The sequence below is a fragment of the Canis lupus genome, chromosome 28 (assembly GCF_048164855.1).
Source record: "Canis lupus baileyi chromosome 28, mCanLup2.hap1, whole genome shotgun sequence".
NCBI classification, from domain to species: Eukaryota; Metazoa; Chordata; class Mammalia; order Carnivora; family Canidae; genus Canis; species Canis lupus.
The window spans coordinates 37,935,558-37,951,587 of record NC_132865.1 but is presented as its reverse complement, the minus strand read 5'-3'; the positions used below and the strand labels follow the sequence as shown (position 1 = coordinate 37,951,587).

The window sequence follows — 16,030 nt, the reverse complement described above, 5'->3', positions numbered from 1 at the left end:
TACTGCACACCAAGGAGTGATGTCTTAAAAGTTTAATTGGTGCCCAAAGGGAAAGCAAATCACACCAATGAAGAAGGTAAGTGGAAAGATTAAACACAGCTTTTTTGCACTGTTTAACACCTTGATCTGCTGTTTGCCCAGGGCTGAGGATGCCACACCCCACAAAGTGGTCAACCCAAGTCATGCTACTATCTTATCTTGGTTTCACTTGAGTCCTAAAGCTAGACAGAGCCAAAGCCCTAACATAAACTCTGTCTTTTGCCTTATAACCTGCACAATAGGATCGGAAAACTTTTTGACCAAAAATCATGACTTCTATGCCATAGAAATAAAAAGCCAGATGATTTAAATTAGCTTTATTGATGAGGGAAAAAAACCCAAAGCTCCAACTAACCCACTCCTCAATTCCAGATCCAGATAGTATCTTCCTGGAAGATGAGAATGGGTGAGAATGAATATTTACATTAGAATAAAATATTGTAGGCTATTAGTTACCTGCGATGGGATGCATAGTTTCCTGTGACATGGCCACTTCCATCACATCCTGGCGTTGGACAGCTGAGTCAATAAAAAAATATAGATTTAAAGTCAAGTGCTTCTCACAGATTCATTTGCTCTATCTATAGGTTATGAGGTAGCTTCTCTTTTCGAGATCAGTTAGCACAGCACAGGACACGCAGGAGCTAGTGAACCAAGGATTTATGTTATCTAAGAACCAGCAGACAAGCTAGAAAAAAATTGGCATGATCTGAAGGTATTTGTTTTCAAGATCGTATTAATTCTCAGACTCAAATCATGCAGGAAAGTGATGCTAAAATATATGCCCCAGTGATGTTGTAAGCCAACAACCAATGATGTTTTGTTTCTTTGAAAATATAGATGTTATAAACCTGTGTTTTATAATGGGAGTGGCTCTTAGGAATACTGGCACCAATTATATGACAGATTCAGAAAAGAATTTCTGTGAGTTTGAGGGTTTTTATTTAAGTAGACTCCATGCCTGGTGTGGAGCCCAATGCCCAGCGTTGAGTCCAATGTGGGGCTTGAGCTCACAACACTGAGATCAAGACCTGACATGAGACCAAGAGTCGAATGCTTAACCAACTGAGCTACTCAGGTGCCCCGGGGATTTTTGTGAGTTCTATAAAGAAGGTCATCACAGTAACTTAGTAAGTATTTTAGAAACTATCTGAAAAAGAAAATCTTTGAAAATACTACATATACTGGAAAGGTAAACTAATATTTTAGATGGGAAAGTTGCTGACAATATAGAAACCGATAAGAAATTTAGTTATTAAAGCTTGGGATCAATTTTATCCAAACCTTGAAACCATCATAGACAATTGCTAATTAACCACCAAAGCAGTAGGCTCTCCAGGCCATCTGCCAAAGACCAGAGTCTGTACTGGTGCACTCCATTGTATCGCAGAAGCTGGTCACATTCCGTGCATCTTAGGTGTGTCTTAAAAATAATATAAGAAGATTCACTTCCGTAGTTAATAGATTCCTTCATTTCTCAGTCATTTATTTTCCTCTAATGCTGCTCGAAAGTCACTTATCTGTAGTAAGCAGATTGACCCCAGCCTACTCAGCGCTACTTGTGATGGTGTTAAAGGAAAAATCAGCTACGTCATTCAGGCTTCTGGTTTTCTCTGACATGCGGCCTGAAGTGAAGGCTTATCCATATGTGTAGAATACAGAGATCACCCCTTGGAAGGTACATTTAGAAATAGATGGCCAACATCCAAGATTTTCTGAAATGTCACCTTAGGTTTTGTTTTGTTTTCCTGTGAGCTACTTTCTTTCTATCATCCTCAGGTAATCTAAAGAAACTATATGTGTGGGCAGCCCCGGTGGCCCAGCGGTTTAGCGCCGCCTGCAGCCCAGGGCGTGATCCTGGAGACCCAGGATCGAGACACACGTCGGGCTCCCTGCATGGAGCCTGCTTCTCCCTCTGCCTGTGTCTCTGCCTCTCTCTCTCTCTCCTCCCTGTGCATTCTCATGAATAAATAAATAAGATCTTAAAAAAAAGAAAAAGAAACTATATGAGTTAGAGCATTTCCATCTCTCAGAGAGATATTTGATTTTTAGGGCTCAATCTAAGCTGAATTTACCTGGCTCTTCCCCCACCCCTCTCCCTAGATGGGATATTAGAAAAATGTGGTAGCTATATATACACGTAAACAAGTAAAGAAAAAAAAACAATGATTAACATTTGAGCTCAGTTATCTTGCAAATACCATTCACCCAATAAATGGAGAAACACTCTGTTCTGAACACTATACAATTGTAATATTCAGAGCATGAGAGATCTGTTGTAATTGCCTGGGAATCCCCATTTCAGAAATACATGGCCACCTAGTGTGCAAAAACAGCACTGCATTTTATTTTATTTTATTCTTAAATTTTATTTATATTTTTTAATTACTCCTATCAATACTGCTGGGAGAGGCAAAGATGCCAATGAGTTCTAAATCAGGAACTAAGCAATAAAGTATGCATTTAATTAGCTGCTAATTACCTTTTTTTTTAAAGTTTGGTGGTATAAAGAGGTCAAGGAATAAAGAAAGGACTGGAGACAGCGTTGTTCTGGGAAAAGCTCTTGTTTCAGATTCTGATACAAATTACAAATTTTCAATGAATAATCTTACCCAATTACATGTACCCATAGGAGCTTGGTGAAACATTCTAAGTTGGTTTGCAAATGAAAGTATTAACATTTAGAGAAAGGAAACAAGCTAGTTAGTTCCTTCAGTAAGTGGCCCTCAAACTCTAAGAAAATTTATTCTAATCAACGACATTAAAAAATCTTATTTTGCAAACAGTTTCTGATAATCAAAGTACATTTATCTGTTAGAAACATAAAGCAAAAGATAATTTTTTAAAAAAGATGAAACTATAGAGTATTAAGACTTTTATAAAACCAGTCTATTAGCACAGGTACATTAAGACGAGCAGTATCCATTGAAGCACTCATCTGTCTGGAAAATTAGGAAAGAACCGCGATGTCTCTAGAGTTAATATTCTAAGAATTCATGATTAGATTATATTTCAAAAACTGTTCCACTGTTTTTAGAACACTTCCTCTTTTGTACTTGCTTTGTCCCAGTGAGAAGTGTCCATCACAAAATAATCTCACTTCATGTCTCTGTTCAAAATGGTAATGCAGGTTAATTAATTTTGTACATGACATTTAGTTTGGAATGACTCTCACAATTTCCAAAAATCTACCTTCAAAGGATGAAAATTTGCCTTGTTTGAAGATACTCAAAATTATATGAGGAAGCAAAATCCATACAAAGATTTTAAAAACTTGAGTGGTAGCTCCACAAGGGAGTAAGTGAAGAGCTAATCCCACGTCACCTCTTGGGAGAAACAGTGTTTGGCGAAATGGAAGCTCTAGTGTATTTGGTACTACATTCGCCATGTCGCTCCAGCCACTGAGTCTCAGGTGAACATTAAACTCATAAGAGAACCTGATATTTTACCCAGTGATGTTTGCCTATGGAATCCACAAAGAATGAAGTCTAAGACTGTAAGAATCAGTCACATGTCAACACAATAAACCAGTGCTGCCCTAGCAAAAATTTCTTTGAGCACTTTCTATGTGCAAGGCCTGTAACAGCATTTGAGATGTGTTCCCTGCTCCTAACTCACTGTTCACGTAGCTGGGAAAGTGAGAGGCAGTATAGCAAATACTATACATACTGAGATGGTATGGATGTAGGAGAAAACAAAATCAATGAAAGAACACCTTTGGCCTCCTGGTGCCTCCACTCTAGTGGGGAAGGAAGACAATAGAGAATACAGGCAAGCAAAATGTGTGAGTGGATTAGAAGGTGATAAATACTGAGGGACAACTGGAGATCTGTCAAAAGGGGATAGGAATATCAGGACTGGGGGACTGGTGGTGATAAGTAGCCAGGAAGACCCCTCAGGTAAGTGGCACTTGAGAGAAGAGCTGAGGGAGGATGAGGACATATGGCACCCTGCTGAGGTCTGTCGCAGAAGGAATCACAACAGTGAGGCCCCGAAGACTTAGAGGAAAAGAGAAGAGGTGGCTGGTGAAGAGTGAGGGGCAGGGTCTTCCGGAGAGAGGAGAGATCATTCCCTGTGGCCATTGCAAGTGGGTCCAGAGGTAACGCAGGCCTGGGAGTCCTTGGAGTCCAGATGGTTCTAACACTGAGAACTAAAGAACTGAGTGTAGACAGTGGAGAGAAGAGGTTCTGGGACTGAACTCTGAGACATTCTATCTTTGGAAGGCTGCCCAGGAGTCTAGGCAGGTGAGGTGAGAAACTGTCCTAAGATGTGGTATCCTAGAAGCCAGGTGCAGAAGATAGAGGAGGAAGTGATCAGCTCTGTCAAGTAGGGTCAAGAGGACCAAGAAACCACACACAGATGGATTCTCTGGAGAAATTAAGGATGATACCAGTGGAATGATGAGATGAAAGCCTATCTTGGAGAAGGCCTATCAGGGAGATACGGAGCCACACTTTCTTGAGGAGGTTAGCTACAACAGGAAGAAGAGACAGGGGATTGAGGTGAAAGCCAGTTAGGAGAGGGTCTTTAATTTTTTAATTAGAAAAACTGAAACATAACTTTTATACCGAGGGATTCAGAAGATGCTGGGGTCTAAAAGGAAGGATTACTTTTTGCTAGAGTCTCTCATTGATTGGCAGCTTTGAATATATTTGTGTATGAATATACTTCAATATTTCACCATTTACACACAGAAAACGTTTTTCTGCATTTCACTTGCTCCCTCACTTACTCATGTGAAACACCACCCAGCCAGGACTATATGCTTGCTAAGGTTATAAATGTAGAAAAGCAACAGTTCCTGTCTTGTGTTTGCCTAAAACACCTCCTGCCCCCTCCTCCCTCACCGTCTATCCTGATATCTCTACTCCCTTGCCTGATAACTGGAGGTGAGGTGGAGAAGGAACCTAGGAGAGCCTGCCATCTTGACAATGCCCAGGCCAACTTGTATCCATGAGGGATTTGTGTGAATCACACTCTAAATTCTAATGACCCACAGTCATAGATCTTCAAGGTTTAAAAAAATAGGGCCACGCAACTGATCTAAATTGCACAATCTTCATTATTATCCTTGTAGAAATGTGGTGGCAACACCTGCGCTGTCCCAGCACACGTTTCTCTGAATTTCCCCACCTTGGACTCCCTTCCCAGCCTCCATTACTTTGTAAGACTTATTTTCCAAATATTTATCCAGTATTTTCTTAACCTATTTGAACTTACAGTACAAATCAATAATATCAGATGCCCAGTTTGGGAAAAAAGAAGCTTTTTGCTCCCATGGCAATCATTTTTCTTAGTTGTCCTCCTGCATCTCCGAACAGCCTCATTTCTGTGTTCTTTGTAGGCTTCCTCTTTGCCTCTCAAGGGCATGTGGGGATGTGTGTCCTCAAGGCCTCAGAGTGTTCTATGCCTTTCTTTCTATACTTTCTCTAGCCTCATGATCTCATTTCTGAGTCTGTACATCAGTGTTTTATTCTGTCTATATCAATGTTTTAGATGACTTTCCTGACATAGTCCAAGAGTGTATCCAGCTTCAGAGTAATTCTGCACGCTGTTCTTAAAGCACCGTGTCATTAATTCACTTTTCTCTTTAAACACCCATGGCTTGCTCATGCAAGACCTGCAACCAGGCAGTTTTCCCAGGGCTCCAGCCTGCTTGACTTCATGCCTGCACTCTCTCTCTCTCCAGGTCCTACTGGTTCTTAGGGCTCAGCTCAGAGTTCCTGCTCCAGAAAACTTGTCCTGCTCCTGGAAAACTTGTCCCTTCTCCTGGCCTTTACTGAAGTTTTAACTAGTACTTACTGCCATTGAGTGCCCTGGTCTTTAAACTCTTGTGAGTCACAGAACCCTTTGGGAAGGTGATGAAAACCATAAACTCCTTTACCCAAATAATGATTTGCATTAAGCATTATAAAGCTCATAGACTCCCTGAAGCACTGACTTGGACCTTTTTGGGTCAGAAGGTGTCAGATTAAGAACTTCTTATCAAAACATAAGCATTTCCTCAACTCATTCATCCAATCCAGAGCAACATTCTCTATCCCTAGACCCATTTCCTTCAAGGTGCTTTCCAGAAGGGCAGATATATGCCTAGTACATAGTAGGCATGCAAAAAATAGTTACTGAATAAATTAACAACTGTTCCACTGCCACAGAGAGAATAGCTAGACCCAACTAGTCCTAAAAAGATGTGATCCTTAAGATCCTTAAGAATGGATTCTGGGTCTTTCACTCCATCATCACAACTGACTTTATAGTATCGCTGAACTCATCATCATGAAAAATGTTAACTGATTTTTAACAGAATCCCAAAATTAAATGGAAAAATTCCACTCCAAAAAGAAAAAGCTGGCCTCTGCTTTCAAGGAGAATCTCGGAGTCTGTGAGAGAGGTTAGATCTATAGGTAGTAGGTTTTTTGTATCATCCTTATGCTAACAATATCATAATTATGTTATGGAAAGAAACATTAATTTGCTAATAGATTTTAGGGACTTCCAATTTACTGCAGAATCAAAAAGAAAATGGCTGCCATCTGTACCTCAAACACATGTAAAATTTTTTAAATTTCAACATAATAATTAAGTTCTAATTGTAATTAGTTTCTCAAAAAATTTCAATAGAGGCATGAATTAATGTACTTCCCAATTAAGAAAAATGTTTATGCCTTTAGTGGGCAAAATGCAATAATCTTGCTTTGAATACTATGTCCTAATGGTCTATGCCACAAGCATTAATAATTGTCACACTATGAAAACATATTATCCACTAGGCGTTTCATATTCTTATAGATTGTTTCCTTAGATTATCACAATACCATGAGATGATTCAATAGCTCTTCTCTATATTTAACAAATGAGGTTCAAATGAGTTTGAAAACTATATTTAAAGCCATGAGACTAGTAAACAGTACTATGGAGATGCTGCAGTTCAGCCTGACTCAATGGAGCAGAGCACAGTGGAAGGTTCTGATTAGCCAAACAGAACAAAACACATAAACATTTCTAATTGTTTTATATTGTTTTTGTTTTTTCAGTCATCCCTTAGTCTGAAATCATGTCACGTACACTTTTTTTCCCATAATCCTCTAAATTTTAAGCATAAATTTAGGTATGTATCGAACATTTAACTATTGACTGGTTGAAATTGCCCTAAAACACTCCTCAAGTCAGCTATTTAAACCAGGATATTACTACTTAAAATTATGAACTTGAGTCTCCTAATTCTAGAATCTCACAGAATATGCCATTGAAGATTGCTTACGTGATTAGTTCTTTTTTGAGATCTCTTGCATGGAGCTTGGGTTTAGGACTTGGTATGGAGGCCTCTCCAGGAAACTTTTTTTCCTCTAAATTTTCTAGAGAGCTCACTGGGTCTTTCTGGAAGAAAAAAAATATAGAAGTATAGAAGGCATTAGGGCATACTGGTAAGACAACTGTATTTGAAGTCATCAGGGTGGAATTTGAGTTTTAGCTTAACAACTTAGCCAATATTCTTCACAGGATTTGTACACAAAATTAATAAGGTGATAAGTATAAGGTTATATCCTAATTATTATGGACCTCTATCCTTGGTGAAGAATAAAAAAATTATAATTTATAGGGACATATTTAAAAGTTCACATTTTGCCAAGTATAACTACAGAGGCATTTCTTGAGCTATATAACTAATACATTTCAGATTTTATTATACAATGAATATTTCCTAGAGAACATAAGAATAGTTCTTTATATACATAGCAGCCATTGGTAAAACAAAAGAAATATTGCAAAAGTGAGCCACAAGTTTTTTTTTTTTTTTTGAAACACAAGTTTTTAAACAAAAAAAGAATACGTAAATTTAGGCTAACAAATGTCCTTTCTAATATACAAATAATTAACATTTAAATTGTTTGTTTAAATATATAATAAATGGTCCACAATATTTAGCCATTGAATTTGATTCTTCTGGATAATTGCTATTATTCTCACATCACTTCCTATTTTAAGTTACCTCTTTTGCTAAGTTGGTATCGTTTAGTCATTGGATGAAATTTCTTGCTGAATGATCACTAATTTTCGTGGCCTTCTTCTGAGCTTAATACTGATCTTGATTTCATAAGGAAGACTTAGTAATCCTTTCAAATAATTTTTTTTATTTTTTTTCCTTTCAAATAATTTATTTACCACCTGATATATTATCTTACAGAAGACTAATGATGGTATTCCTCAATTACATAATTAGCTTATTTTCATTTTCAGCTTATATCTAGTAAATATAATACTTTCTGGATTTAATACTAAATCAGATTGCTAATATAGAAAACTATAGAAATTATTCTAATTCTCAAAAGTACTGAGCTCTTTAAAATGAGATAACTATTTTGAAGCTTTCAAGGTAAGTCTCTTTTAAATCAAATGGACACAAAAATGCGATGGCAAAACATAATTTTAATAATCCTGTGTCTACACTCAAAATCAATGGAAAAGAATGGCCCTGGGTTTTCCCAACCAAGGAAAAATTCTATACCTTTATCTCAGTCATAAAGGTAAGTGTAATTTTTAAATTAATTACTTGGATAACAATTAAACCGTTTTCCACAAACCCTATAGTGGTAAGTACATTGGTAAACTATTTCAAGTAAAGCTATCTTTAGGCCAAATTAATAAAATCTGGCTTGGTACAATTTCTTTCTTCATATTATTTAGAAGTCAAAGTTCTCATTTTTTAAAATTGATATACGTAAAAATAGTAGGAAATAACAATACACCACTTAAAAATAAGGAGAATGGGTCTTGATTATAATTGCCCTCTAAGATAGAAAGAGAAGTACCACTTTGATGAGACTTCCATGGAATCTATAGCAAAATAGATGGATGGTGCTTATCCTTTTTAAGTTTTATAATATAAATGTCTAACGTGAAGTAATTCCTAATTATAAGACCCTAAACCTGGTAATGCCACCATCTATTCCATTTGGTGCTACCTGGATTCTACCCAGGTAGTGTTTCCCACTACAATTTATAAATGTCTTGGCTTTTTGAAAGTAGATACAAATGCTAAATCCAATATTGTCTCAGTGTGGAGCAACCTTTGTTTTTCTGTTTAGATGCTGATTTTTTTTTTTAATGGCATACAGTGAAAAAGAGCCTTTTATTATTTTCTCTATGATAAAACTAAGTATTCCTAAAGTATTCCTAAAGGCATTACATTTATAGGTGAATATATATAATTTGGCTGCTGAATCTATATATTATTGAAGACAAAGGAATACATGATTTTGAAGGAAATTATCAATTATGAAAATTTAAGTTATTATAACTAAAATGTATATAACATAATGCTTGCAGAATATATTGCATTTAATTTGGTATAGTAACATATGGTAATGTTTTAATAGAATAATTTTATTGGATATGACCTTTAAAATATTTTGTGTTCTTGTAATAACTATGGAATCCTAGCATGCAATTACATTATGAAATAATTGTCTTTCCCCCTTTTCTTCGCTCAGCATTCTACCCCAAGAGACCTGCAGAGAGCGTATGTACTAAAATATAGGTGACCATCACTGAAAGGATTCTTAATTTTGTTGCACAATCTATTAGATAAATTTTTAAATAGCACTGAGTAAAAAATAAGCCAATGTCATTTGGAAGAAATTTTTTCAAAATTTAAAATGTAATTTTAAAAATAATAATTTTATCCTGTGGATAGTGAGAGAGAATTTGGCATAGATATATTGTGTTTAGAAAGTATATGGATGCAATGAAATTCCTTTAATGTACAGATGGAAGTTTATATTGATTTCAGTAAAGACCAGAACATAATGGTAACATGAATAACAGATAATAGCATCTGGCACTTTTAACATTTTAAGCCCTGAAATCTTTGGAGAACTGACAGTTGAATGGAACTGACAGCCCTAGTTATTTCTCAGCACTTTCCTTTCGAGATTTTTTGAGTTTTTTCCAGATTCAGGAATTTTTTTTTTAGGGGGCATCTGGACAGGCTATTTCACTGAGAGAGACAGACAATATTTTCTGAAAATTACCACCAAAATTAAGCAACTGTTGTGCATATGAGCTAGATAGCAATGAATCAGGAATAATCACTCCATTTCTGGTTGTGTGCATGAGTGTGTGTGTGTGTGTGTGTGTGTGTGTGTATACGTATATGTGAGTGTCGTGTGGGATAGGGGTGGAGGTGCCAATGTCAAATCTGGAGCTGACCATCACCTGATCTTCAAACATTCACAGTCTGTTGCCTGGGCTAAGTGCAGCATCCAGGCGGAGCTCACCAGAAAAGACAGGAATGGACCAGTTCCTGTGACTGGTTTGTGTCGTTGTGTCCAGTAGATCAGGGTCAGGGGAAGTTTGGTTCTGCTGCCCTGAGAAGCACTATAAACCATTGTTGGGTCTCCTACGCCTCGCCAAGAACCGTTTCTTTTTCATTTTCTTTTTCCCTTCCCTTTCTAGTTGTCCTCAATATTCCCTAGCTGCCACCACTTTTTGATGGGCGGTTTAAGATTTTCCTTCTTTCTGTTCTCTCCCTTCTCTTTTTTCATTTTAGTGAAATGAAAATGAAATGGTCATAATTTCTATATGACCAAGGACCAACAATTTAACCTTTTTGAGCCTCAATTTTTCTCCTCCCAAAACTTGGACAATAATCCTGCTTTTCATTCTGCTTTTGTTAGGACAAGAGACACTGTATAAAGATTGCTTACCTTTATTCTTACTGAACTCAGTGTCTCTCTTCACAATGAGGACATTGAATACAACCTATTTTTTCAAATTAATAACTATCAAGTATCACAGTTCTCATTTATAAGATTCAGAACAGGGCAATAAACAGTGTCTATTTGTAGATTACCTCAGCACAGACGAAAGCACAAAGAAGAAGGGGTGAGAAACTGTCTTAGGAGTTACAGTGCTTCAGAAGCACTTTTGTGGGAGTGTGTCCCCATCAGGTATAGTTTCCCTCAGCAATGAATCACTCAGGGCCAGCTCACTGTGACAATAAAAATTAAGCTTAAGAAATATTTTGCAGGGATGCCTGAATGGCTCAGTTGATTAAGCATGGAACTCTTGATTTAGGCTCAGGGTGTGATCTCAGGGTGATGAGATCAAACCCAGCATGGGGCTCTGTGCTGGGTGTGGAGCTTGCTTAAGATTGTCTCTTTCTGATGAATGGATAAAGAAGATGTGGTCTATGTATACAATGGAATATTACTCAGCCACGAGAAACGACAAATACCCACCATTTGCTTCGAGGTGGATGGACCTGGAGGGTATTATGTTGAGTGAAGTAAGTCAATCAGGAAAGGACAAACATTATATGGCCTAATTCATTTGGGGAATATAAAAATTAGTGAAAGGGAATAAAGGGAAAGGAGAGAAAATGAGTGAAAATATCAGTGATGGTGACAAAACACGAGAGACACCTAACTCTGGGAAATGAACAAGGGGCAGTGGAAGGGGAGGTGGGTGGGGGGTTGGGGTGACTGGGTGATGGGCACTGAGGGGGACACCTTGCGGGATGAGCACTGAGTGTTATGCTATATGTTGGCAAATTGAACCCCATTAAAAATTTTTTTTAAAAGGTTTTCTCTTTCCCTCTCCCTCAACCCTCCCCCCTTTCAAACTCACTCATGCACACTTTCTCTAAAAATTTGTCAATCAAGCCTAGAGCAAGCACTTTGACTCTAAGAACTCACTTAACATCTTTAAAGTCCTCTTTTGGCAGTCTTAGTGACACTGAATCGCCACATAACTTCTCCATTCCAGATTTCAGAATTCTTAGGTTGCGAACTTTAGCAGTGAAAAGTCTGTACTGTCAGACTGGAAGTAAGTAAACCATTCTGAAAGGAGCAGAAATCTAATCTAAACAAATCCATTTTCCCCATGAATTTGCTGGGAAATAAAACACTGTCACAAATACATAAGCATTGGATAAGAACATCTTCCAGTTGAATCCATGAAGCTGCCAGGGTAAATCCAGATGTTTTTTGGAATTACGCAAGAAAAAGAAGATTGGAAATAAAGATAAAATATTTGTTATGAGACCTAATTTTCTGGCTATCTGAATGATAAGAGGTATAGCCAAGGAGGTTCTTGAGGTACTTACTAGACCTCCAAATGGGAGGAGTGTCTCAGAATATAAGAGTGCATTGTTAATACTGTTGCCAAGGCCAAAAATTATAACCAAGATCAAACAATACAAGAGACCATGAATGAAAACAAAAACCCACTTGATGCAAATTTGCTTCATTACTACTCAGAACTGAATCAGTATGTCCGACATTGGAAGGAAGATTTCTGGTGATTGACCATGGTTCATTAATAGCAGTCACAAGGGTGGGGATGGAAAGTCTGAGTCCCACCCTGCATATAACACTAAGATGCTACTGAACAAAAACAAGGTGGGTTTTATTCTAGTGGGATTCACCCAAGAATAGGGGCACAACTATGCCTACCTACTTTGTAAATACAGTCCTTCACGTGACTTGAGCCTTTTACTGAACCCCCATCAACAACAGATCTTTTAACTAGGATTAGGTTTCCTTTTGGTGGTGTAGGGTGGGATATGCCATGATCCCATCAACTATTGGACCAGCTGGAGATGAAGTAGTTTTATGAATGAGAGGGTATTCTTTTTCTCTAAAGCTCACTTCTACAGAGTGAGATTGAATCAACAATCTTGAACTCACTGAGATCGTGCTTCTCAATAACCTGCCACTGCTTCCTTACCTCCATTTCAGACCAATTGTGCAGAATGACCAGTTAATGTGATAATGATAGATTTACAGATTATAAAAATAAACAGAAGTTAGGTGTAACTGCTATTATTTTGCAGAAATCCAAGATGGCCGGGGGTGGGGGGGCGCAGAGGGGAGGGATGGGGTAGAGCGAAGAGGTACATGTTCGTCTGTCTGTGGTCATCGCTTAAGGTAAACCCGCTTCTAATACTTTGCAGGTATTACTTTTATAATGATCAGAGTCAAACATACACGATTTTTAGAAAAGTTTCTTTTAAAATTAGCTAAGACTATCCCCAAACACTTGAGGCAGATTTTGTAAAGCCAAGCAGAATAAAATGACTAAGACCAGCATGGAAGAATGTAATCAGAAATAGCTGTTGTGTGAATTCCCCTCCCACTTCTATGTGATGCTGTGGGTGGTAGTGACTAAGAGTCTGCCTTGGATCCTAGGGGGTCCTCCAGGAACCCATCCCTGACCACTTTACGTAGGGTTGGCATTTTTCTTCTTCATTGTGGGCCTGCTCGTGCTATTCCATTTGGTTCCCTGCCAGTGTTTCTACTATACTGAGCGTAGTTGTGGGGAGGGGGGACTTGTCTCATTTGGTGCTGCATCCTCAGGACCTGTGTTACTGCCTGGACATGGAAATGCCAGGAAACTGTGCTGAAGGGAGCAAGGAAAGAAGGGAGGGAGAAAGAAGATGGAAGGAAGGAAGGAAAAGAGGGTGGGAGGGAGAAAGAGAGGGAAGGAGGAATGGGAATTGGAGAAACAACCCGTCTTGTGATCACTACTGTTCATGTCAACTTATGCTCTGAGATGTTAAAGCATATACTAAAATCAAATTAGTTTCCCCACAAAAGTTTCTGAACTTCAAAAAGCTGAGGAAGGTGATGCACCCTTCCAAAGACAGTGGCTATTTTTTTTTTCTTTAAACATATCAACTCACAAGGAATTTGGCATGGTTTGTATTCATCCCTGATTTGATTTCATCTTCTACCGCTCAGAGTTAGTAAGTTGGCATTTCAGTGTTGAGTGACAGATTACACCTTACAGACATCTAAAGGGATGGCTAATATAATCTCTCATGCAGTGCACACAATTGCAGCCCTAATGGGGATCAAGTTCACTGCAGTGACATCATTTTAGTGAAGTGACAGGAAAAGGTGGATTCATTTATCAGTTTCTGGTGAAATTTAAGATCATCACTTTACCAAAGTCTGAAACAAGGTACAGAATTATGTGATATCTAAACAGGAATACGAAAAGTAACGTAGGAGGAAAAAGCTGAGAATACTCTCCAATCACATTCTGTCTTAAACTTAGTGATCGACATATTGAAACAATACCTCTTTCTCCTCCTCTGTCTTCCCATGAGTTTTGCTATAGTTGATAGGAGTATCCCAGCCCTCTTGATCACAGAGAGCCTGATAGAATGCTGCATTGACCAAAATGCTGCTTGTTTTGAATGGGGAAGAGGAAGGAGTTGGAACAGAAGTGTTAGAGGAAGTTAGGGGTGCAGCTTTGTCCAGGATTCGATTTTTTTTCAGGCTTAAGTCCAATGTGCCATTTTCATCCACTTCTATCTCGGCTCCCTGGTATACAATAGGAAACAGAAAAACATTTAAGCAGTTTGCAGTTATAGCCTAGCCATGTGGGGCTTTTAAGGGATAATTTTAAATGCAAGCTTTTATGTAAGTATATCTGATTTAAAATCTAGCTTTCTGATTTGCTTTGGTTAATGTTCAATTCTTAGGCAGACTTTTAAGAGCAGCACCATTAGTGAGCTTCGTGTTTCTGGGTTTAAGCAAAGTAGAGCCTAATATAAATAAGATGCTCCAAATGCTAAATGTATTGACTAACCCTGTTTTATATATATATTTTTTTGAAGTTTAGCTTTAAATCTCCTTCTCTGGCTTGCAGAATTATCACTCTCAATTCATCATTTATAGCATTAACACTTGAGTTTATAAAAAGGCACAACACTACTTCCCAGCTCACCCCCCCATTACAGTATTAATCTAACAGGAATATATGCAAAAATAACCAGCTGCAAGAGAATTTTTATTGGAATATTAGATTAATATGAATGTGACCTTTTCCCCTGGGTTACTTGAACCAGAAAAGCTTTGTTAGCTTGGTGAGGGAATGGGGTAGGGAGACAGACGGGCAAACTGTTGTTGATTCTGGGGGCCATTAGGTAGCAAGCTGCCATCAGGACTGTTTGGGGTTAAGTTGGACAGTAAAACTTCAGAATAAATGTGATTATTTTCCAGACGCATTGTATGAGACTTGAAACTCACTGTACCTTGCAGCATTTTCCTTGGGATATAGTTGGCTATCTCTTTGTGGTGGTGGTGGTGGTCTAAGGTACAAGTCCCAACACCTGCCCATGTGCTCTGGATCTTCCAAATGATACATGTGTAAGGACTGGCCCTGTGCTGCTGCCAACTGTGAACACTACCACATGATAACTCTCAGAGTGCAGAAGAGCACTCTCATCTTTTTCTTAAGTGGGCCAGATAAATACTCTCTGTATTTTCACTACCATCCATCAATTCACAATACAATCTTGGACAACGTCTCTACTCTTTTTCCTCTTGGCTGGCAAAGCAGGAGTCTCTTTGAAAATGTGAGCAAGATCCCTTAACGCACAGGGCAGCCAGTTCCTTCCCTGGGGATTCATGCTAACTCCCCATTTACACTCTGCCTCCTTCTCCCCAACACACACCCTTGAGGTGTGGGCTGTGAGGCTGTGCTCCAAAGGATCATGGCTCGCACCTGATCCAGAAAATAAGGCGCGTCTTCTGTTTGCTTGTTTTACCTGTGAAGTTCCTCTTCTCAATCTCTCAGCCTCTGAGGTAGATATGCTTTATTATATTTGTGGGAGGTAAATATACTTCTAATATGTTTGCACTAAGATGCTTTGGCTATATCTTTCTGTCCTTTTTAGCAAATAGTTTAATCTCCTGTGATAGTCCTAAGCCCTGAATTTGACAGTACAGCTTATCCGGGATAATGACTTAGTAACCACAACATCTTATGCCATCTGTATAATATCAAATACGTTTTTATACCAGCATTAATAAACCTTAGTTACAAAAATCCCAGATATTAACCATATCAGTGCCACGTGCTCTCTCTCCGTACTGTGACAATGTATCCTGCCGTAAGCACATCAAAATAATTCTTGGCTTCATAAATGATATATAACTATAGCAATGAAACAGAGCTATAGTAATCAAGTTTAATGGCC

The 16,030-nt window shown here is 38.2% G+C and overlaps 1 protein-coding gene across 4 annotated transcripts in view; it reads right to left on the bottom strand.

Moving 5' to 3' along the window:
* Positions 1-16,030, bottom strand: part of LOC140620417 (suppression of tumorigenicity 18 protein) — a 137,846-nt gene that overhangs the window by 23,144 nt on the left and 98,672 nt on the right. For 3 of the 4 annotated variants that reach the window (XM_072804642.1, XM_072804643.1, XM_072804641.1), the window contains exons 12-14: positions 14,124-14,369; positions 7,301-7,416; positions 496-558 (exon numbers count right to left, since the gene is read on the bottom strand). In XM_072804642.1, coding sequence (XP_072660743.1) covers positions 496-558; positions 7,301-7,416; positions 14,124-14,369 — 425 coding nt within the window. The remainder of the gene's footprint in view (positions 1-495; positions 559-7,300; positions 7,417-14,123; positions 14,370-16,030) is intronic. The other variant, XM_072804644.1, reaches the window with a different exon arrangement.